General features: G+C 42.4%; 1 protein-coding gene and 1 long non-coding RNA gene across 2 annotated transcripts in view; both read right to left on the reverse strand.

Annotated features, from left to right (window-relative positions):
- Nucleotides 1-25,147, reverse strand: part of LOC310717781 — a 296,978-nt gene that overhangs the window by 32,220 nt on the left and 239,611 nt on the right. The window lies entirely within an intron of this gene.
- Nucleotides 14,612-17,417, reverse strand: gdf15 (Growth differentiation factor-15). The gene is made up of 2 exons (XM_083526017.1): nt 16,956-17,417; nt 14,612-16,479 (listed from the first exon to the last, which is right to left on the reverse strand). Exons 1-2 carry the CDS (start codon nt 17,296-17,298, stop codon nt 15,740-15,742), a joined length of 1,083 nt encoding a protein of 360 aa, XP_083382143.1. The 5' UTR covers nt 17,299-17,417; the 3' UTR covers nt 14,612-15,739.

Here is a 25,147-nt window from a genome sequence, read left to right on the forward strand (position 1 = left end):
CATCATCACTGTACCCCGCAACATCGTTTATCTGCTACAAATGGACATTCGGTGCAACCCAGATGAGGATAGGTTCCCTCTTGAGTCTGGTTCCTCTCAAGGTTTCTTCCTTATGCTATCTCGGGGAGTTTTTCCTTGCCACAGCCGGCTTGCTCATCAGGGACAAACTTACTTATAAAGAACATATTCACTTTTAATCACCACATTATCTGTGTAAAGTTGCTTTGAGACAATGTTCATTGTTAAAAGTGCTATACAAATAAAAATGAATTGAATTGAATATGGCTGCTGTCTGGACCTTTTACTGTTTGAAAACATTAACACATCGTGAAATGAGCCTCTTTTAAGCAGCTAGAATCCTGTATCAGACACAAATGGGATAAAATTAATTTCCCAAAACTCTAACAACTGGTCTTCTCAGTTCCCAGACATATACAGACTGTCGTTGGAAGAAGAGGGGCTGATGCACAGTAGTAAACATGGTTGTGTCCCAATTGTATTTTTTTATATGTTATATGCGGACATGGACATAAATCCCGGGTGGGACAAAAAAATATTTAAAAAATATCGCACTCTCTATTGTAAAAAATATATGTATGTCTACCTAAATAATTGTGTAAGTAGACAAAAAAAAAACCCCGCAAAAAATGCATTTAGAAACAGTTGAGTTCCCCCTCCCCTTCCTCACAGTGGTTTGACCCACTGCCTGCTTTCCCAGTTCATCTCACCTACTTTACACATGCGAGTCAGGTGTGTGGCTGCGGCTCAATCATTGTTGAACTCCATTAACTAGGGTATTTTATTAACTTCAAATAAAGCAATTCTCTTTAATGTAGTTGATGCAGACTCATTCATAAATTAGTTGGGGTTATAAATGCTGATTACCATTGTAATTTTTCATGAATCTGCTATATTAGCGATTAAAATATTACTTATCTAGTTAACGTTCCCATGCACTGTTTTATTTGGGACGACTTAGCATAATGTTAACATTAACGGCCACAATGAGCATATTGTTTAGCTGTGCATTTACTAAATGAGCACTGTGCTACGTCCGAACTAACCCCACTGTATTTTTTTGTATAATCAATTTCTATTCTGTTCTTAAGTGTCTTAATTAATTTGAAATAAAATTTTAAACCTTTTTTGAATTCTTTGTTTTTATTGTTGTGATTCTTTTTTATGATGGTTTTACTTTCTTTATGTAAAGCACTTTGAATTACCAGTGTGTATGAAATGTGCTACAGTATAAATAAACTTGTCTTGCAGTGTCATAGACTAGATAAAATGACAGAGAAAAGGAAAATGGACATAAGATAATTTTTCAGTGCACCTAAACCATATCTTTATAAGTACAATTTGACTGTATTATTTGTGTCCCCTTCAAAAATTGCTCATGAGAAATTTTTATACAGTGGAACCCCGTTGTACGAGCATAGTTCTTGAAAATTGCTCGTGTGTCCATTTGCTCGTATGTTTGAACTGATTTTCCCCATAGGAATGAATGTAAAAGTGATTTAATCCGTTCCGAGATGTCATTCGATCGCTTATTTCTGCATTTAAAAAGTATTTGAAGCCTATTTTTAAAAACAAATACACCGCAAATTACCGTAATTTAACATAATTTAACACTTACTCATGTGATAGTGGTTGATTGCGCACCACGCTCGTAACCTCCTCGGTTTCCATGGTAATTCTATTTACTTTCGTTTTCACAGCACCATCACTGATTTTCTTGGGAGACATTTTTCAAGATTTCTAGTGAAATAAAAATATAAAACTAAAAAAAGTTACTGTGGGAGAGCGTATGAATACGGGAGCCACTTTTATTTGTTTTTTTGTTTTTTTTGTGTCGGTCTGCTTAGTGCCCCACGCAACACGTCTCTGGCGCACACACACACACACGCTCTCCTCCTTAAATGCACCCTCCGATCACTTGAAAAGAGAGAACAATTATTAGGTCACATTAACTTCAGGTGAGGCAATCCCCTGCCTATCTGCTCCCGGACCCGCCCACCATTCACAAACCGCCGCTTGGCCACGCCCCCGCTGCCACAGTTACGTTTTTGCTGCACTGAACAATGGGAGCGACTGAGTGATACGTCATCAACTAAGCGACTGATGCGACCCTCCGCCGAAAACGGGGAACCGGCAGCGTGGGTTTGCTCGTGCTTTCGAAATTTGCTCGTGAAACAGGGTAAAATTCTGCGAGCGAGTTTGCTATGTGGGTTTCACTGTATTTATTGTCCCCCCCTACTGTTAAATGAAATTTACGCCGATGTGTGTGACCATCCAATTCAAAATGATCTTGTTTGCTAAAATGGTACATATTGCCAGTTTAAACATTTGATATAATTTCTATGTTCTATTTTAAATAAAATATGAGTTTATTAGATTTGCAAATGATTACATTCTGTTTTTAGTTCAACTTTCTCAAGAACATTGAGATCATAGTGAAGTGTAAACAATGAAGAGAATGCAGCTTGCCTGCTCCGTCTTTTAACGGATTTAATTGAGGTCAAGATGAGAGCCATCATGTGTGGCTTTACATCACACATGAGGAAGGCCCCGTCAGCAAATTTACTACCCTAGATGCCTAAATGACTTAAAAATTGTTTAAGAACTTTTACACCTGCACCATTGAGAGTTCCCTTGAACAGCATCTCCACAAAGCTCCCTGACAGGCACTCTATTCACAGCAAGCAGTGGTGGACCAAGGGCAGAAAGATAACGAAGGTCCTCAATAGACAAACATAGATTATTTGCTCTGTTTATGTCAGGGAAGTGCTTCTGCTCCCTTGAAGTTAACACAGAGAGTGAGAAGGAGCTGCTTCCCACACATGATTCAGCCCCTCAACAAGGATCACATCTAGGAATAGACCTGAACTTATTTGCACCAAACCCTATAGTTTAGCCTGATTCTGCAAAACAATTGCACCCATTGGCATTTTATTTAAAATACGTCATAATGTTTGTGCTAATGATTCCTATACTGAAATACAAAAATAAACGTTAATTTCTCCTGCTCCTGCCCGCAAAAGCCCACAGGTAAAATGTATACGTAGTTTTATTTTCAATGCATTGGCTGTTTTTTTCCGGCTACTCTGCTGTTTTGTTTCATTTGCTTCTCTTTTGAATATGAATAATACAATTAAGCGGAAATTAAACAGACATGTTTCGTTTTATTTGAATTTGACTTTTTGTGTAAATTACGAACATGGACATTAACACGGAACTTTTCAAAACATAGAAAATCAACTGAAACGATATCTTGTAAAAAAAAAAATAATAATAAAAACAGGCCAAAATTTTGTGATGTTGTATGTTCCTGTCTATAATAATAAAGTAATATCTGTAGCACTTCAGACAATTTGCCTCATGTGCTCTAGTAGTCACAGCGCATGAACCACGCGAGAGTTTGCTTCCGACATTGTGCCTTTTTTAAATTAATATTATTTATTTATTTATTTATTTATTTATTTTAGACCGTTTTGCGGAATTCCCGCGAATTATTTTATTCTCCCGCAACCCACACACACCATCCGCACCCGATTTCACCCATCAAATATTGCCCCACTCCGCACTTCTTTGGGTCGAGTCCTGCGGGAGTGCAGGTCTCTACTTGGAAGTATGCTTGTGACCATTGTCTGTCTCTAATCCCCACATATCACCAAAGTTTTAATTCTACACAGAAGGCATAACATGCCTCAAAATGGCATTGTATTTCTGTCAATTCATGATACCTGTCACATGGCCAATATTCCCAGGTCCTGCAGCAGAAAGACATCCACACATAACCATTGTCCCACCATGCACGCTCAAAGGAATAGTATATTTCTGGTCACAAAAATAAGAAAGCTAGGTGTATAGCTAATATGATATGCTCCAAACCAAACTCAAAATTAAATGCTTGTTTGACAAATTACTGTTGAGCTAACATTAGCAGACAGTTCTAGCATACATTTCTCATATTGAATTATATTTGATTATAAATCTTCACTCTTACCCAAGGTCTTCCTTATTTATTCTTGTTCTAGATCTTTTTTTTTCTGGCATGGGGTGTGTACCTTTTCTTTATTTTTAAAACTGTGGAAATTAAAAAATATAGATGTGCATTGCTACTTTAGGGGTCCCTGATATATTTTTGTACAAATCCCTCTTTAGGGGTTTTGGGGGAATAGTTAACTTTGAGATTTGGCATTTTTATCAAATTATATGCACTGTTTAAAATGTTCCCGTTATAAAACAGTAAAGAACTGGGAGCACGGTTGCCAGCAACTTATTGTAAAATTAACAGTGTCTTATTGTTGGTGAAATTTACAGTTGGCTACTGTTTTTGCAAATACAACATAACACTGTTTCTACATTAAAGTATATTTCTGAAAATATAATTAGCAGTTTTTTTAAACCTTGTGATAAAAAAATTTGCCCCAGTTTAACTACAAAACACAACATTACTACCATGTATAAATGTACCGTTTAACAGAAGTAAATCAGCTTTAGAGACTTGTTTCAAAAGATCTCTTCTTTATTAAACTGTCTTAGAATAAAACCTAAATAACATTAGAGAAAATAACACAGAATCTTATTTACAGAACATTTGTATAAAATAAAAACAATGGTCAACCAAAAGCCCAAAGCCTATTACATGTATGGAAATACATCTAAATGTAAAAAAAAAAAAATTACTCTGGAAAGAAAGACAAAGTGAATGACGGAGAACACCCAAGTATATACAGTATTTTTTTTATAATGCTGGAGGCTTCACGCAGCGGAAAACATCAGTCATTTTAGTGTGATACAAAGACAATGTGATTTCAGTGCAATGGAGTTTGAAAAATTAACTTTATCAAAGGATTATAAAATATTTTGTTGAATTAAACTCACCCGGTAATTGGGAATAATGCAACCCGAGTCTGAAATCCAGCTGCACACCACAGTGATGCATCTGGCGTATTGTCAGCCCGCCTGTGCACTGCTGGCATTACCGCCTCAATCACCGAGGAAACACCCCCTTCCAACCAGCTGTACGGAATTGGCGTCTAATTTTCTGGCACTTATAAGGACGCCTGAATCCTCCAGTCAGTGCCAGATTGTCTTTAGGCTTGCCCTGAACACTCTCCAGCGTATTCTCTGTTTTGTTTGTTTGTTTCTGACCTGACTATTCTGTCCTCCGGTTTCCGGCTCGGCTCGGCTCGCGCTGAACGCGCTCCGGTTTCCGGCTCGGCTCTGCTCTGCTCACGCTGAACGCGCTCCGGTTTCCTGCTCGGCTCTGCTCTGTCCGCGCTGTACGCGCTCCGGCTTCCGGCTCGGCTCAGCTCGCGCTGAACGCGCGTTTAGGTTTCCGGCTCGCGCTGAACGCGCCCCCGCTTCCGGCTCGGCATCCTCGCCCTCCGCGTAGGATCGGCTCCCTGAATCGGCTCCCTGAATCGTCTCCCTGAATCGACTCCCTGTATCGGCTCCCTGAATCGACTCCCTGAATCGGCTTCCCGATTCGGCTTCCCGATTCGGCTCTGCACAGCTTTTCTCCCCTGCTCCTTTTGCATCTGCCTTGGATCCTATAACCTGAACTCTCTGACAGAACAATCTGGCCAACATGGATCCCGCGGATGTACCTGCCTCTAGCGCCGATGTAGCAGCCTTGTCTTGCCGACAAGCGGCGCAGGAGCAACAAATCCAAAACCTCTCTACCGGCGTGCAGGAAATCATGGGATTTTTGCGCACACGTTTTGGTGACCGACTCACCACAGGTGCTTCGCCGCCGTCGTCGCCTGCAGCCCCGGCCCGGCCGGCCCCTGCTCGTCCTACCACCCCTTCGGCCATGCGTGAGCCTCAGCTCGCACAACCAGCCCGGTTTTCGGGCGACCCGGACTCCTGCCGATCGTTTGTTATGCAGTGTGACCTGATTTTTAGCATGCAGCCCTCCCAGTTCGGTACAGAGCGCTCCAAGGTGGCCTACGTCATTTCCCTCCTGTCAGGGCCCTAAGGTGGGCCACTGCGGAGTGGGAGAGTCAATCAGCCAACTGCAGATCATTCGCCGCCTTTTCTGCCGAACTCCGGAAGGTCTTCGGCACATCTACACCACGCCAAGATGCCGCCCGCTCCCTGGTCTCGGCCGCACAGGGGCATCGCTCTGTTGCAGAGTTTGCGGCTGAGTTCCGGACCCAGGCCACTGACAGCGGATGGGATCGCATTGCGCTTTACGATACTTTCCTCCAGGGCCTCTCCTCTGCCGTTAAGGATGAACTTGCTGCTCGTGATCCGCCCCAGGATCTGGATTCACTGATCTCATTGGCTACACGCATCGATCGGCGCATAAAGGAACGCCGCCGGGAGCGTGGTTACCCTGCTCAGAGTCTAGATCCTCACGGTCCTTCAACTGCGAGCTGTTCCCCACCTCGTGCCTCGGGTTCTGGCACCCGTTCTTTCTCTCCGCCGCCAGCCATGGAGATAGGACGCCACCACCTGACCCCTGCTGAGAAGGAAAAACGTCGGTCTCTAGGTCTATGCCTCTACTGCAGGGGTAAAGGGCACATGGCCACCTCCTGCCCAGTAAAAGGCAAGGCTCGTCGGTAAAGGGGGGAGCACCCGCGAGCCACTCCTTCCCTGCTCCCTCCAAACCCACTATCTTGGTCCACCTTCAGGTTGGCCCCGGAGGCACAGAACTGGCTGCTTTTGTCGACTCTGGGGCTGATGCCGAATTCATCGACCTCAAGCTTGCCCAGCAACTGCTGGTTCCTGTGGAACCCCTATCCGAAGCTCTGCTGATCAGAGCCCTGGACAGCAGCCTTTTAGGCCGGGCCACGCACCGCACTAAGCCTCTACTCATGTCAGTGGGGGAACAACATCAGGAGTGGCTTTCCTTCCTGGTCATCTTCTCTCTCCAAGCCCCCGTTTTGCTCGGGTTCCCTTGGCTTCGGAGACACAATCCACGTCTTGATTGGATGACAGGGCGTATTCTGGATTGGGGTGTGCATTGCTTCGGCCACTGCCTTGCTCCCCCGCCACCCAAACCACTGCCGGCTGTCACTCCCGAGCACTCCGAGTTAGCATCGGTTCCTGCGATCTATCATGGCCTTGCGCGTGTGTTCAGTAAGGCCTTGGCTACCTCCCTGCCTCCCCACCGGCACTTTGACTGTGCCATCGAACTGCTTCCCGGAGCCAGTCCCCCTAGGGGGCGCCTGTATCAGTTGTCTGCCCCGGAGAGGACTGCCATGAACCAGTATATCCGGGAGTCCCTGGCGGCGGGTATCATCCAACCATCCTCCTTCCCGGCTGGGGCGGGTTTCTTCTTTGTTGAAAAGAAGGATGGGTCCCTACGCCCCTGCATCGACTACCAGGGTCTTAATGCTATCACTGTCCGGAACCGTTACCCCTTGCCGCTTATGGCCTCTGCGTTTGAGCTCCTGCATGGGGCCACAATCTTCACTAAGCTGGATCTACGCAACGCGTACCACCTGGTGCGTATCAGGGAGGGGGACGAGTGGAAGACCGCCTTCAACACCCCAGCTGGACATTACGAGTACCTCGTCATGCCGTTCGGCCTAACCAACGCCCCGGCCGTCTTTCAGGCTCTAGTCAACGAGGTCCTCCGTGACATGCTCAATACGTTCGTGTTCGTCTACCTGGATGATATCTTGATCTTCTCCCATTCCATGGACGAGCACGTCCGGCAGGTGCGTCAGGTCTTGGAGAGGCTTCTCAAGAACGGGCTCTACGTAAAACCCGAGAAATGTGAGTTCCACACCTCACATACCTCGTTCCTGGGATACCTGCTTTCAGCAGGGAATATCCGGATGGACCCTGCCAGGGTCCAGGCAATCCGGGACTGGCTGACCCCCACCTCCCGCCGCCAATTACAAAGGTTCCTGGGATTCGCCAACTTTTATCGCCGCTTCGTGAAGGGCTATAGTTCGGTGGCGGCACCCCTCCACCTTCTGACGTCTTCCCTCCGCTCGTTCGTTTGGGGCCCCGAGGCTGAGGAGGCATTTCTGGGGCTTAAGTGGCGATTCACGGAGGCGCCTATCCTCATCTTTCCTGACCCGGCTCGGCAGTTTGTTGTTGAAGTCGACGCCTCCGGCGTAGGGGTAGGGGCGGTGCTCTCCCAGGTCTGCCCTGAGGACAACCGCCTGCATCCTTGCGCCTTTTATTCCAGGCGCCTTAGCTCCTCGGAACGTAACTACCCGGTGGGTGAGAGGGAGCTTCTTGCCATCAAACTGGCCTTGGAGGAATGGCGCCATTGGTTGGAGGGTGCGGAGGTCCCCTTTCTGGTCTGGACGGATCATCGCAACCTTGAGTACCTCCAATCGGCTAAGCGACTCAACCCCCGACAGGCCAGATGGGGCCTTTTCTTTGGCCGCTTCCAGTTCTCTCTTTCGTACCGGCCTGGGAGCCGGAATGTCAAGCCTGATGCGCTCTCTAGAGTCCATGCCCAGGAGGAGGAGGATGAGCCGTGCCCAGAGACCATCCTTGCCAAGTCTGTGTCGGTCCACACCCTTAGCCTCGCTTTGGAGGAGCGGGTCAGGGAGGCCCGAGACAGGGGCCCTGTCCCCGAGGGTTGCCCCACTGGTCTCCTGTTCGTCCCCGAGGGGCTCCGCTCTAGAGTTCTTCAGTGGTGTCACAACTCCCTGTTCTTCTGTCACACCGGTCAGCCTCGCACCTTGTCTCTGGTCAAGGCACGCTTCTGGTGGCCTTCCATGGTAAAGGACACCCGGGACTTTGTCGCAGCCTGCCCCGACTGTGCCCAACACAAGAACCCTTGTGGCCGCCCCCAAGGTCTTTTTGGCACCTTCCTATCCCGAAATGCCCGTGGTCGCACATCGCCATGGACTTTGTTACCGGGCTGCCCGTTTCCAATGGCAACACGGTCGTCATGACGGTCATTGATCGGTTTTCTAAGATGGGCCACTTCATCGCCTTACCCAAGCTGCCATCTGCCAAGGAGACCGCCAAGCTGGCCCTCCAGCACATATTTCGCCTCCATGGTTTTCCCAGGGACATCGTCTCGGACCGCGGACCCCAATTCTCGGCGCTGTTTTGGAGGGAGTTCTGCCGCCTCCTGGGCATCTCGACCAGCCTCCCTGACCCTCACCCCCAGACGAACGGACAGACCGAGAGACTCAACCAGGATCTTGAAACTGGTCTCCGCCTCCTTTGCAGTCGGGAACCCTCCTCCTGGTCGGACAGACTTTTGTGGATCGAGTATGCCCATAACACTCTTCCCACTGCTGCCACGGGACTTGCGCCCTTCCAGGTGGTCCACGGTTTCCTGCCGCCTATTTTCTCCAACCAGGAACCCCGGTCCGCCGTTCCTTCTGCCGCCCTTTTCTTCCGACGCTGCCGTCGAGACTGGAGGACGGCCCGAGCGGCCCTGCTCAAAAATGGCATAAGGCTTTGCCAGGGGGCCAACCGTAGGCGGCGCCTAGCCCCCCACTACCGTGCCGGGCAACGTGTATGGCTCTCTACTCGGGACCTTCCCCTTAAGGCCACCTGTCGGAAGCTCGCCCCGCGCTTCATCGGCCCCTTCCCCATTTCCAAGGTCGTCAATCCCGTGGCCCTCCGGCTCAGGCTCCCCGGGGCACTCCGGGTCCACCCGACCTTTCATGTGTCTAGGGTTCGACCCGTTAGGGCCTGCTCCCTGGTGCCCTCCGCCAGGCCCCCTCCGCCCGCCCGGGTCATTGGTGGGGGTCCTGCCTACACCGTGCGCCGCCTGCTCCGCTCCCGTCGTGGTGGTCGGGGCCTTCAGTACCTTGTGGACTGGGAGGTCTATGGTCCTGAGGAGCGCTCCTGGGTCCCCTCCCGCTTTGTCCTGGACCCTGACTTGATTGCCGGCTTTCATCGGGCCCACCCGGGCCAGCCTGTTGGGGCGTCCGGGGCCGCCCTGGATGGGGGGGTACTGTCAGCCCGCCTGTGCACTGCTGGCATTACCGCCTCAATCACCGAGGAAACACCCCCTCCCAACCAGCTGCACGGAATTGGCGTCTAATTTTCTGGCACTTATAAGGACGCCTGAATCCTCCAGTCAGTGCCAGATTGTCTTTAGGCTTGCCCTGAACACTCTCCAGCGTATTCTCTGTTTTGTTTGTTTGTTTGTTTGTTTGTTTCTGACCTGACTATTCTGTCCTCCGGTTTCCGGCTCGGCTCGGCTCGGCTCGCGCTGAACGCGCTCCGGTTTCCGGCTCGGCTCTGCTCTGCTCGCGCTGAACGCGCTCCGGTTTCCTGCTCGGCTCTGCTCTGTTCGCGCTGTACGCGCTCCGGCTTCCGGCTCGGCTCAGCTCACGCTGAATGCGCGTTTAGGTTTCCGGCTCGCGCTGAACGCGCCCCCGCTTCCGGCTCGGCATCCTCGCCCTCCGCGTAGGATCGGCTCCCTGAATCGGCTCCCTGAATCGACTCCCTGTATCGGCTCCCTGAATCGACTCCCTGAATCGGCTTCCCGATTCGGCTTCCCGATTCGGCTCTGCACAGCTTTTCTCCCCTGCTCCTTTTGCATCTGCCTTGGATCCTATAACCTGAACTCTCTGACAGTATTAATCACTGAAAATGAACAAATAGAAGATCGATTCACTTTCAATATCCACCATACATGTTAGCTGCCATAGCAAATGTAATGAATTTTGTCGCACAAACCAAAGGGAACTCACCTGTTAATGTTATGAAGATGGATAAAAGTCCCTGCGTGCTCACTGCAGTTTACAAAAATACTGTATAGTAATGTTTTATTTTCTCTGAGTAATAAATACAGCAAAATGCCGTTATATTGTGTCTACATCATTTTACAACAACAATAAAACAGTAATGTACTGCTTTTGAACATAACATTATTATACTGTTGAAATTATGCCGTAAATTAACAGCAATTTCTAACAGTGCAGCCTTTTGGGGGCACCTTTAAAACCTGAGGCTCCAAGCAATTGCCTGCCATTAAAATCCTGTAGCTATTACTCTGCTTGAAACAACAATTAAAAACAACAATTAACCAGCCCATCAAATAAATGCGACAACCAGTGGTGAGTTAAAGTAAAACTCCACTCTTGTACTTCGCTCTGGATAAGGGTGTCTGCTAAATGCCGCAAATGTAAATGTAAAAGTAAAGTGCTCCCTTTAAACTTTCACTTGAGTAAAAGTGCAAAAGTAGTTGACTTCATATGTACTTAAGTATCCAAAGAACTATGATTTATTATGGCTATAATGTTCCTATTATCATTTTTGTCACAAGACTCTTGCTTAACCAACTCAGTTTGGCCCTAATATTACTTTTAGCACACCAATCTATTAATAAAATGATATTAATCAGTCAAACACTAATTGATAATTATTAAAATTAACATGAGTCCAAAACCTTCTTTTCAACTATTTAAAAAATTGTGCAAATGGTCCTCATTTGCCCAATTGTGTTGTGGCGAGTAATTTATTACTCTCAAAATATTCCACTTGCTAATGAAGTGATGGTGAACGTCTCTATGTTACGGATGTAACCGTAGTTCCCTGAGGGAATGAGATGCTGCGTCAAAACGCTTTGGGAACGCCCTGCGTAGTCCACGCTCTGAATCGCGTGTAAAATCTGGCCAATAGGCAAGTCGTGATGTCATCGGCAGGCGACGTCACGCAAACCAGGAATCTACAAAATGGCGGAGCGATGGTAGTGGCATAAGCTTCTGAGAGAGGTGAAGGTAAGCGCTTACAGGGATGCAGGGAGTATGGCCCTAGATGCAGCGTCTCATATCCTCAGGTAACTAGGGTTACATCCGTAACCTAGAGACGTTCCTTTTCAGAAACGTGAGCTGTGTCGAAACGCTTTGGGAACGAGTATACCATTGCACCATACTGACCAGTCCCTGCCTAGAGTGTCTGGGCAACACCAGCATGCAGGACAGAGGAGCCGAGAGTGGCTCTGATGTTGAGGTTGTAAAACCTGACAAAGGTCAACAGGGTGGACCAACCCGCAGCATCACATATGTCCTGCAGACAAGGCCATAGAGGCCGCCATACTCTGGGTCGAATAAAACCAACTGAAATCGCATCCACAATCCATCTAATGAGAGTCTGCTTATTAGCAGGAAAACCTTTCCTATGAGGGCCATAGCAGACAAACAGTTGCTCTGACCTTCTCGAAGGACTCCTATAGAGTCCTGTGGAGGTACGTATCCAGTGCTCGCACTGGACACAGTCGATTTTTCTGGTTTGGAACTAGGAAGGGAGGCGGGCAGAATGCTTGCAACAGGACGTCATGAGGGCGCCGTAGGGATCTTAGGTACATAACCAGCGCTAGAGTAGAGGAACGCACTGGCCATGCCAGGGGTAAATTCCAGGAAAGAAGGGGCTACAGACAGGGCCTGTAGGTCCCCAATCCTTTTAAGGGAGGCTATCGCCAAAAGGAAGGCGGTCTTAACTGACAGGTACCTAAGAGCCACCTCGGCCAAAGGCTCGAAGGGGTGCTCAGACAGAGCTGCCAGCACTATGACCAAATCCCAAACAGGCACTCTGGATTGTAACTCGGGCCTCAGCCTCCGGGTGCTGCACAGGAAACTCGTTGTGCTCACACCACGCGGAGAACAGCTGCCATCTAGCGGCATACAACCTCCTTGTAGAGGGAGCTCTGTAATGGAAAGGAAACCTCAGGAACCTCCTGTGAGCAGGAAGGATGGATATGTGGAAATAGGCATTCCATAGATCTATTGTGACAAACCAGTCCTCGGACTTGATCTGTGACACGATCTCTCGAGGTTAAGCATCCTGAATCAAAACCTCATGAGTGAGCGGTTCAAGGAGCGTAGATCTAGGATTGGCCTCAATTCGCCGTCCTTCTTCGGAACGACAAAGTACCGGCCTTATTAGCCTGACTCCCTTATGTCCCAGGACCATGTGGGACACATCCCGTTAAATGGAGGAGGAGGGGACCTGAATTAAATTGCGTGGCCCACCTCTATTGTACGCAGGACCCATGGAAATACACCTGGCAGCTCTTCCCAGGCTGCCAGGAAATCTCTCAGGGGAACCAACCTTTCGTGGAGCAATGCCCTGCAGCCGTCGGAACCTCCGGAGAGGTTGCGGGTCTCCTCCATCCTCAGCGATCTCTTGGGCGGAAATGGAGGAACACACCCGCTGGAAGGAGGCTGCGCCCCGAAGCACATCTTGTGGCAGGGCTAACAGCGTGGCCTCCTGTGCCAAGGCATTCGATTGGTATCAAACGCTCTGCTACTGGGCTTCACAATGCCTGACCATGCCCCATGCATAAGCCCTACCTACTAGAGCCGAAGTGGCTTTTGTAGGCAACACCGGACCGTTCCACAATGCATCACCTGGGGAGAGAAAATTTCCTGGGAGATGCCTAACAATGGACAAAAGTATCATTTTACTCACCCGACCTGTAGTGCTGTTTTTCCGTTTGTACCTCAGCCGCATTTACAATCTCGATCAATATGTATATGCTACATGCATGATTTTATGGGCAGGGATAACTGTTTTACCACCATTTCAGCATTCTACTTTTCTTTCAACAATTCAGCAGTTAGTCATTATCTTTGGTCATTCCTTTGGTCATTCCTTGCCAGTCACTATACATTACCCATGACCTGTCCTTGGTGCTGGAATCATTATTCCTTTGGTCAAAGATTTAAAACTTCTGTGCTATTATACAGCCCTGTACCTGGCCTGAGCTAATGCCAAAATAAAAAGTTTTTCCTTAAGTGTAATCCAGCCTTTATGTTTTTTTTCTTGATTACTGGTGTGATATAGGAGCGAAATCTCATCCAATGTTTTAATAAAAAACTAACTGCACATTGACCTGTGTGTGTGTGATCTGTACATGTACTGTATTTGGAAAGGACAAAGTTGGTGGGATAGGGAAATTAATGGTCAAGCCAGTCAAGCCAGACTTAGTGCAGTTGGACAGGTATGTATGACACTCTTATAGACAGATTTCAACAATTTAAATACAGTTAATCTGTTTAAAATAATAGGTTTCTGTAACTTCATTCATAGTACTGAAACATTGAGCGGTGTTTCAGTACTATAAATGGAGTAACTGAAACCTATTATTTTAAACAGATTACTGTATTTAAATGGTTTTTAAGGTCATGGTAATGTGTGCAGAACATTAAAACCCCTTTACATTTTTCATACTTTGTTACAGTATAGACTCACCTCAAATAAATGAAATAAAAAAAGAATAAAAAAAACAATTAAAGAATAAAAAATTCTTTAAAAGTTTATGATTTTATAAAATAATATATTATATATAATATATATTAATTAATAATATCACGGTGACAGATTTAATATTTAACCCTTTACTATTACAGTTTTAAAGGGCAATTGACAATGCATGCCATTGCACAAAGCAAATTCAATGGACCTAAGATAGGTCACAATTCAGATCTGGACAAGAGAACTGAATAACAGCGATATCTATCATTTTTAAAAAGAAACGAATGTCAAGATGCAAGTCATTTCTTTAAAAAAAGGCATATGAATTATCAACCCTATAATGAAGTATGGTAGTGGAAGCATAATGCTATAAGGATCAGTTTTGGTATTGCAGGGACTGAGAAGATTTACCAGAAAATGAAAAAATAAAAAGAACAGAAACCTGAGATTATTTTACAGTTGGAAAATGTTGTTTTAGGAATTTAACCCCTAAACTCTTGTGTCCTTTAATTTCTTTAATTAAATCTTCCTTTGAGACACTTGAACTTCAACTCATGTGACGTCAGAAAATCTGAATGTGTCTGAAGGAATGTATTGCTTTTGCTACTAAGTACATGAGCTAATTGATGCCTGTATTTGGAAAATAACTGCATAGTGATCCTTATCAGCCACTGAGAACACTGTAAAAATTTATGAGCTGTAGTAAATTACATACTGAACAGTTAAAAATAAGTAGGGTTTTTGTTATTTTCTTTATTGTTTGGTATGTATATGGGGACAGTAGCAGTATCTGATGTTGTGAGGTCAAACAACAACAACAAAAAAATGGCCAAAGCTGCCTCTAATAAGACACTTGAAGCAATTGTCTCTTTAAAACGCCTACTCTCAATACTTGAGTCTCACTGATCTTTTTACATTCTTTGTTCATTTAAACATATAGCTTAGATGACATCACCGACAGTGACATGTTTCTTTGTCTGTCTTTACTTTGGTTGGTTTACTAGTTAGTCAAGGCCATGTGGGATAGAAATATATATGCTCAAGGTTATTGTACTGTAAAAGATTCTGTCATATCTTTAATTACTGGCACTCCCTGACCTTGAAAATTATCATAACAGATTGTTTACTTTAAAATCAGCTGAATTCACTTACGCAAGACTGCCATTATACACATTGGCATTAGAATGGTTTAAAAAAAAGTATGTACAGGAAAATACAAATATTTCACATAGTAAATACAGTAAACATAGCAAGCAGAAATAAATTAATTACATTTAACAAACTAATACAATATACTGTATTCAAAATACTAAATGTGTCACTTATACAAATAGTTTACTCATCTATAACATAAGAAAAGACAAGAATACAAAATGTCATTAATAAGTTATAATAAATAATTTCAACTCTACATGTGAGACTAAGGCTTTCCTTTGTTTTAATACTGAGTATCCAGGTGTAGTTTCTTCTTCAAAGAAGAGGAGTCCCATCAGAGAAATGTTGCACAACCGTGAACAACATAACCATGTCCATGTACAGCATTGTTGCACACTATTTTTGAAATTGAATAGTATTGTAAAAAAACAAAAAGTTTTCAGGCACAGTGGCATTTGGTGACAATCAAATCATTAAAGGATGTTAGTTTCAGCTTCCCCCGGCTATCATAATGCATGAGAATCATCGGCTCATACTCAGCTGGCACGCAACATGGGCGAGGCGTCGCTCCTTTGGTTAAGCGATGTAGACGTGACTTTATCTGAGTGTGCATACTGGCTGGTTTGTAATTGTGTGGGCATGAGCCATCACAGAAATACATTGTGTAGCCAGCAGGAGCCACAATCCAGTCTGACCAGCCAATTTCCTCAAAAGAAACACTCAGTGATTTCCGACGACAGTAGCTGTTATCCTCAAAGCTTTCTCCATAAGTGGAACGAGTGTTTCTCACTTTACTATCCATTAACTTAAGTTCCAAACAGATCTGCACAGTGGGTTCAGTGTCATCTTTTTTGCTTCCAACAAGGCCAATGTCAACAATTAGTAATGCATCACTAGTCTTCGTAAGCCATTTGTGAACTGCAAATGTCACATCCATTGTAATATTCTGGCCTCTTGATTTAATTTTTTTCTTTATATAAGAATGGGAGCTTATGTATATTCTAACCAGAATTTTCTGATTGTGCAGTGGTTGGACAAAATTGTTATGCAGAGGTCTTTGAAGTTGCAGCTGTGCTTGTGCCAAAAGAAACTCGTCTGTTATATGAGACTCCCTGTGAAAAACAGCCCTGAACCATTGAGTCACTGATTCAGGACCATTCTGTGAATTCAATGGCCACACTGTAAGGAAAGATATTCATTAAAATGCTGACATGGTTTGAGTTTGTTTTTACTGCATGTGCTACACTTATGATTACACTTTGACCAATTTTATAATAAATACCCTAAAGCAACACAACTCAAGAAAAGTATTAAAGAAATCAATTGCACCTCTTAGTAATTCCAGCTATTTTATCAGTTATCAAATACATTTAAGTCACCAAACTTAACAGTTGACAATTCATTAATTAATTACAAAATAGTTAAATAATTGTTCATACTTTGCACAACAACATCACTAAAACACATTTAAGACACAAGCTGTTAAGACACAATTTGTATTAAAGTTGTTCATAATCTGGCCGCTAAATCCAGATTCTAACATGTCTAAACGATGCTAGGTTAAATTCTAGGTATAAGAATGTTAAATGGGGAATGTCTGTCACCTCAACAGTTTAGTCCATGCTTAATCTGAGTAATAGCTTTATTTTATTTACCTGCGGTATGAAGAAAGTGACTGGGGCCACTTTGAAAAGACTGCATGTTCCTTCTCATGTTCTGATATTGACGGTATATTCTGATTAGTTCCTGATAAGATGACTTTCCTTTAAACGGTGGTGGTTTATCCATCCCCAAGTATTCCAGCATACTGGTTTTAAGAGCCTCAAGCTGTAGAGTTTGATTTGTTCCTGTATAATCCTGAACAGCCCTTGATACTCGTATACTGGAACTAAATAAGACAAGCCAAGCAAAGAAAACATAAAATTGACTGGCTGAGTTCTGCATGACAAACTCTTTTTCAGATGCGCGCATTGTAATGGTTGATGAGACTCCAGTCATACTTTCCTTTATAGCATAGCTTACCACACCCACTGTGGGGGATTGTATACTTTTTTAAATTACCATCTATTACACCATCATAAACCACTTCAGTGTTATAGATGTTTATTTCTCAAACAATATATGTTTATATGTATGTTTTATAAACCATATTTGCACACACACATATATATATATATATATATATATATATATATATATATATATATATATATATATATATATATATATATATATATATATATATATATATACTGTATGTACTATATGAAATATAATGAGTTTGATTATATGTAATAATTATTTTCAATAGAATATTGCCACACACAAATGTATGTGCACATGTATGATATTTACAAGTACTAATACATCAATGCACTTTCTAGCAAACTCTACTTATGCAGTAAATAAGCTCTTCACTCTTAATCACAGATGAGTCATACACCTTACCTTGTCAACAGCCTTTCTAATAATGACACCACCCAGCCTTGTGTCATTCTGTCACGTTTGCATGTTGATGACCTTGATTTTTTTCATTTTATTATGATTTCCTTCTTGAGGTTTTATCACAAACTTATACAGTTGTAGAATACAGTAAGGTACAGTGTTCATTTTTAAGTATTTTTAAGTATTAAGTTAAGTATCCATGGGACATCATCAATGTTAAAATAAAATAAAAACTGATTTCCAAAGGTTTTTTTCTCAAAAGGTGGTCATTTAAATAAACCTAGTTAAACACTGCATGTGAAGAAAAAAATATGCTTTCTGTAATCCTTTTGGGGAAATTATGTGAAAGGTACTCAGGTAGGTTTCAAACATGCATTGTAACATGGGTCCTGCCAGATTTCAAAGAGAACATTGTTGAGTAATCAGGCTCTTTTGAGAAGAACAAAAGGAAGGTTCTATTTTAAAATATGAATGTGACGTTTACAGCAACGCATGTACACCAAAGATAGCATGCTTTGCCACACCCAGAGCAAACTCAATTTTGGGGGTGGGTGGGATAAGGGGAGTCAGACAATGCATAAGTTTGTAGACAAATAAATAATGTTCATTATATTCTCTCAAAATAATATGGACAATAAATCTAACCTTTTTGCAAATTCATTATAAGTTTTATAATTTTTATTCTAGACTGACCATTGTGTATCATGTGTTGTCATGCACTCAATCAATTATTACTATGTTGTAAATAACAATTTCCAGTAAACAATGTTATCATATCAAATTATGATAAGTGATAACAACATGAACATAGCTTCTAACTGAATATTATGAATGGAACGAAAGCTTGGTACAATTATAGAAGGACTATAGTGGATAGGGAGTAACACTCTGCAAACACAGTCAAAGCAATGCATTTTTTTTTAGCTTGTTAGACACATTCCTTTCACATATGCCAAACAAAGAATGTAAACAGTAATTAACAATAAGCTGTGGCCATCTTTTGGTATAATAATTAATATTTCATTGTTTCTATTTGTTTCTTTGCATGACATGTAGATGCTGAAGCATACAAAATCTGTCTATGCTTTGTTCCATTTGTGTAAAACTGCTTTTCTACTTTGGCAGCTTTTTCCTGCTTTTTGAAGTCTGCAGTAGAGTACAGGCTGTGAAAAAGCATTTAATTGGTTGAACTTATTGAATCACAAGACAAGTGATTCATTCAGTTAGAACGTGTGTCTTACGGGTCAACAAGTGGAGATGAAGGCGGAAGCCAGACTACACAAAGAATGTAGCACTTAAGAGAATTTTTATACCATGCTCTGACCCCTTATGTCATTACAGCAATCACAAACTCAACATTTGAAAAAAAATAAATAAATAAAAAAAAATATATATATATATATATATATATATATATATATATATATATATATATATATATATATATATATATATATATATATATATATATAAAACTGATTTGCTGTTGTCATTTGAGGTGAAAACCTCAATTGCAAAAAAGTGCAACACTGTGTAAAATAAATACAATTGAATAAATGCAGGATGCAATCATTTGCAACCCTCATAAACCTATATTTTATCCAGAATAGAACATAGAAACAATATTAAATGTTATAACTGAGCGAGTGTATGATTTTGAGGTAATGAATACGGTAATTTTGGATTTGATCACCTCTCTCTTTAAAATCATCATCTCTTTAAAATCCCCTAAAAGAGCCCCTAAAAGAGCCCCTAAAAGCTCCCCTAATCGGTGAAAAACAGTGTTGACTAAATTCAGCATAATATTCTTTAAAATGAAATTGCAAAGATTTTGAATAGCTCATCTACAGCAGGACATAATATTATCAAAAGTTGTAAAGAATCTGGAGAATTCTCTGTGTTCAAAATACATAGGTGAAAATCAATGCTGGACATGTGTGATCAGGTGGCCCTGCATTAAACCAGGCATGATTCTGTAACTGAATCACTGCATGGGCTCAGAAACATCCCCAGAAGTCATTGTCTGTGGAACAAAGTTTGCTGTTTTATTCACAAATGCAGGCTGAATCCTTAATCCTAATAACAGAAGAAGCCATAGGTGACTAGTGCTTAATTTGAAGGCCTGCATCTTTGATTGTATATGGGGTGCATCAGTAATGAAGTTGATTGGTAAAGTTGATTGGTATCTGGCACATTTGAAAAGGCACCATCAATGCTGAAAGGGATATACAGGTTTCAGAGCTATATATGTTTCCATTAAGATGACATCTTTTTCAGTGAAAGACTTGTATATTTCAGCAAACAGTGCTAAACCGAATACTGCATCTATTACAATAGCATAGCTTCATAGTAGAAGAGTCCAAGAGCTGAAATGGCCTGCCTGCAGTCCGGACCATTTATTAGCTGAAACAATTGGTGCATTATGAAACTGAAAAATAATAAAGAAAAAATATTTTATATCACACACAAATGGAACATTCTTCTCCAAAAACTTTAGCAACTGGTCTCTACAGTTCACAGATGCTTACGTACTTTTGTAAAACAGGATTGCATCTGTTTTTAAACATGACTTGGCCATCAAAATGGTGTAAGTCAATGGCTATATTCTTATTATTATTGTAATAACTACATTCTTATCCTCATTCATGACCACACTCTCAAAACTAGCCTGCAATGATATAATGTACAGAAGACTCTTATAATGTCGGAGTCACTGAACAAAACAGTGACCAAATCTAACTGAATCTTTTTAGTGAACAGAATTAAAAGCTTTGGGTCACTGGGATGACCATAAAATGACCACTGCTAGAGCAATGTAATAAGGTGACTGGTGTAATTAATCACATTTTTATTTACATCATGTGGCTGCACAGGTGAGTGTGAGTACCTTACCTGGAAAAGTCAGCTTGGAAATGTCAGGGAACGTAAGTGGGAGGACCTAAATGCAGAACGCAGGCTGACCTTTAAAAAGGCAGTCCAGCTTCATTCCCCTGTAGTTACTGCAGGTCTGCACATCTCCCTTAATCTTAAAAACTGGTATCAGCACACTCCTTGCAGCACATCCTTCCCAGCTCGGTCCCTCTGCCTGGCCAATCGGTACAAATTATTTTCTCCTTCCTTAGTGTCCAACTCCTGATATGCCTTTTCTTTTGTTTTTCCACATCCTTCTTTACCTGCTGCTGCATCTCCTTGTACTCCTGCCCACTTTTCTCATCTCTCTGCCGATCCCAATACTGTTTTGCCAACCTCTTTCACCTTCTGTTATTCTGCACTTACTTAATCCACCACCACGCCTCTTTGTCTTCCTTTCTATTTCCAGATGTTACACCAACTAACTTTCAGGCAGTCTCCCTTATCACTTCTGCAGTATTTGCCCAATCATCCAGCACCTCTTCCCGCTGAGCCCCAGTCTGACCGATTCAGGTAAGAGGTCAGACTGGGGCTCAGTGGTGAAGAGGTGCTCACTGCTGAAATAAGTATTCACCAGTGCCATTTTTATCCTTTTAGCAAAATCTACCACCATCTCCCCTTCCACATTCCTCTCCCCAAGACCATACCTACTCATTACCTCATCACTCTGTTCCCTTCACCGACATGGCCATTGAAGTCTGCCCCAATCACCAATCGTTCTTTCCTAGGTACACCTTTTTCCACTTTATCTAATTAGCTCCAGAATTTTTTCTTCTCCTCCATCTCGCAAACCACTTGTGGAGCATAGGCACTGATGACATTTATCATCACCCCTTCAACTTCCAGCTTTATGTTCATTCACTCTCTTCACCTCCACTACACTCTTACTGTACTTCTCCTTCAGGATCACCCCTACACTTCAATTCAATTCAATTCAATTCATTTTTATTTGTATAGCACTTTTAACAATTAACATTGTCTCAAAGCAGCTTTACACAGATAATGTGGTAATAAAAATGTTATATGTTGTTTATAAGTATAAGTTTGTCCCTGATGAGCAAGCCAGTGGCAACTGTGGCAAGAATAAACTCCCTGAGATGGCTTAAGGAAGAAACCTAAGAGGAACCAGACTCATCTGGGTTGCACCGAATGTTCATTTATTGTAGCAAACTGTAGTCCTGAGTCAGTGTAGCAGACTGGTGACATTAACTACAGTCCAAATCCATCCTAAAAGCTCCCGTTCTTACTCTGGAATTTAATGGAACCACCCAAGATGTTGATGAGAAACCGTCCCCAGCTGCACAGATTGGCCTCCAAAAGAAGAGGACACTATCCAGAGGCAGGCCTGGACGAAGTGGAAAGATCCGCAGAGGGAAAGGAGGCAGAAACAGTGGTCACTGGCACCTCAGGAGCATGTTTAACTCGACCGAGAGAGAGAGAGAGAGAGAGAGAGAGAGAGAGAGAGAGAGAGAGAGAGAGAGAGAGAGAGGGAGAGAAAGAGAGAGAGAGAGAGAGAGAGAGAGAGAGAGAGAGAGAGAGAGAGAGAAAGAGAGAGAGAGAGAAGAGGGGTGACAGGAAGAGAAGAACATGGATTATTACGTGTCCTAGTTGTTGTATGAAAGTTAAGGTCACTGTGCAGTTGTGACTCCGGCAAGACTCGCCGTGGAAGCATAACTAAAAGGGAGAACCAGAAGGTAACACAGACGTGAAGGATCTCTGGGATAAGAGACGACCCACCACACCACTGTCAACAAACCTGAGTGAACATGTTAGAGTAAGGGGACGACAGCATACACTCTATATACATAATCCCTCCAGATCTGCTCCTTTACGTAACAAAAATCTACTGCTAAAAGACTTGACTACATAAATAAGTTTTTAGTCTTGACTTGAAAACTGAGACTGTGTCTGAGTCCCGAACACTGATTGGAAGGCTGTTCCATAACTGCGGGGCTTTATAAGAGAAAGATCTGCCCTCTGCTGTAGTCTTTATTATTTGAGGTACCAACAAATAGCCTGCACCTTTTGATTTAAGTAGGCGTGGAGGATCATACTGGTAAAGAAGTTGACTCAGATACTGCAGCACGACACCGTTAAGTGCTTTATACGTCAGTAGTAGTATTTTATATCAATGCGAGATTTAATTGGGAGCCAGTGTAGACTGATTAAAACAGGAGTGATGTGGTCATATTTTCTAGATCTAGTGAGGACTCTTGCTGCTGCATTCTGAACTAACTGAAGCTTATTTATGCACTTACTCGCACACCCAGACAGTTAAGCATTACAGAAATCTAATCTAGATGTACCAAAAGCATGAACTAGTTTTTCTGCATCCTGTAACGACATCATATTTCTAATTTTAGCAATATTTCTAAGGTGAAAGAAGGCGATCCTGGTAATATTATTCAAATGAGCCTCAAAGGAAAGACTAATGTCTAATGTCATTGTTAAGCTGATCTCTCTCATCTGGCTTTACACCATTTCTCTTTCTATCCACACCATTATAGAACAGTTTAAACACCCGAAATGTTTTCTGGCCTTACTCTCATTCCACTTGGTCTCCTAAACACACCATTTTTACAATTCTCTGCTCCATCATATCAGCTACCTCTCTCCCTTTACCAGTCATAGTACCAACATTTAAAGTGCCCACCCTAACCTCCACTCTCTTTCACTTCTCCTTTCCCTGCTGTCTTTGTAGACGTTTTCCTCCTCTCCTTCTTCTCCTTCGGCCAACAGTAGCCCAATTTCCACTAGTACCCTGTTGGCTAACAATACCTGTAGTGGTCGCTTGTAACAGGCCACGACCGATCCGGTATGAAAGTCTGATTCGTGATCCGCATATTTGATTTGGAATGTTTTACGCTGGATACCCTTCCTAACGCATCCCACCCCATTTATCTGGACTTGGGACCGGCACAAAGAGTGCACTGGCTTGGGCAACCCTAATGGCTGGGTTAAATGAATACAATTTCATGGAACAAATATTAGAATTTAGGTTGTAAATGTAGGTCAGTGCTTCTGATAGTGTTTAGGCCAGCAGAGAAGGCCTTGCTGGCCCTGACGGCCCACCACTGACCTACCTAAACAATGTTACAGACCAAGTACACTCCTTCATGTCAACAGCATTCCCCCTGCTACAAAGCAAAAATTGTTTAGGAATGGTTTAAAGAACCTAACAAAGAGTTGAAAGTGTTGACTTCCTTTAAATTCCCCAGACCTCAGTCTGATCAAAAATCTATAGAATGTGCTAGACAAACAAATCTGATAGAAAATAAACAATTATATTTGCTAACTGTTTCTTTTGTGTCTTTTCTTTTTCAAATAAAAAGGCTGGTTTTAATAAACAATAGGTGACAGAAGTCATACATTTTTAAAGGAAATTAAGAGGAACACTGACTCTGGATGTTCTGGATGATCTGATTGACAATGCAAATACGTAAACAATTCTAAGCTTTTGATACTGAAAGCAACATATGTACTTACTAGAAACATCTGTACAGCTGAAAATGTCTAGCTGTGATGAGCCTGTGCCCACTACAGCCTCAGATTCCTGTTTTTGGCTGATAGTTGTGGAACCTGCTATAGTTCACTATTGTGATAGCCTATCCAAAGCAAGGTTCAACCTGTTGTGACTTGATGTGCATTGTGAGATACTTTTCTTCTCACATGGTTGTAAAGAGTGTTTATTTAAACTATTCTAACCTTACCGACACCTTAAAAGTTTACCATATGTCTGTGTGAGGTTTTTTTTGGATTCTCCACTTTCCAATATTTAAATATTTATAGTTGCTTGTACTTAATAAAATGAATGCTCACTAAAAAGTTTTTAAGACCATTTCTTGTCTCAACTTTTTGCAAACACTTTTTTTTTTTTTATTATTTTTTTTTTTTGTAGTTAGGATTATATGTTATTCATATTGTACTATGAATATATAAACTATAATGTAAGATAAATGTCTGTTTAAGGATCCGAACTGTCTTCGAAAATTGACAGCTTCCTGTTAAAGGTGTACAGTAGTACCCTGTTTATATTCAATAACTTTCTTGCGATGGCACTCTAGTTTGGGGAAAAGTACTGATCTGCACTCACAGGAAATGTGGCTATTTAAATATAATACAAGTCATAGACCTAATAATTTCTTTGTCCCCTAGCAATATGGATAATTATCAATATAAAGTATTGAATATAACTAATAAGGAACATTAATACTATACTGCCATATAATTAGTCATTAAAAAAAGCGTTTTGCCAGTGGGTGTTTACTTGTTTTTTCTTTGCCAGAGAGTCTATCTGACCCTTGATTTATTTTCATTTTTTATTTTTATTTTACCAAAATCATAATTACATTTATTAAAATGATAACAATTGTTATGTTATTCAGTTTAACCTAGTAAGATTTAGCAGTCATTGAGTATTGTTAACCACACTAAATAAATACATGAATTTATTATTATTATTATTATTATTAATATTATTAATATTATTAAT

Source organism: Silurus aristotelis (assembly GCF_946808225.1).
Source record: "Silurus aristotelis genome assembly, chromosome: 22".
In the NCBI taxonomy this organism is placed as follows: Eukaryota; Metazoa; Chordata; class Actinopteri; order Siluriformes; family Siluridae; genus Silurus; species Silurus aristotelis.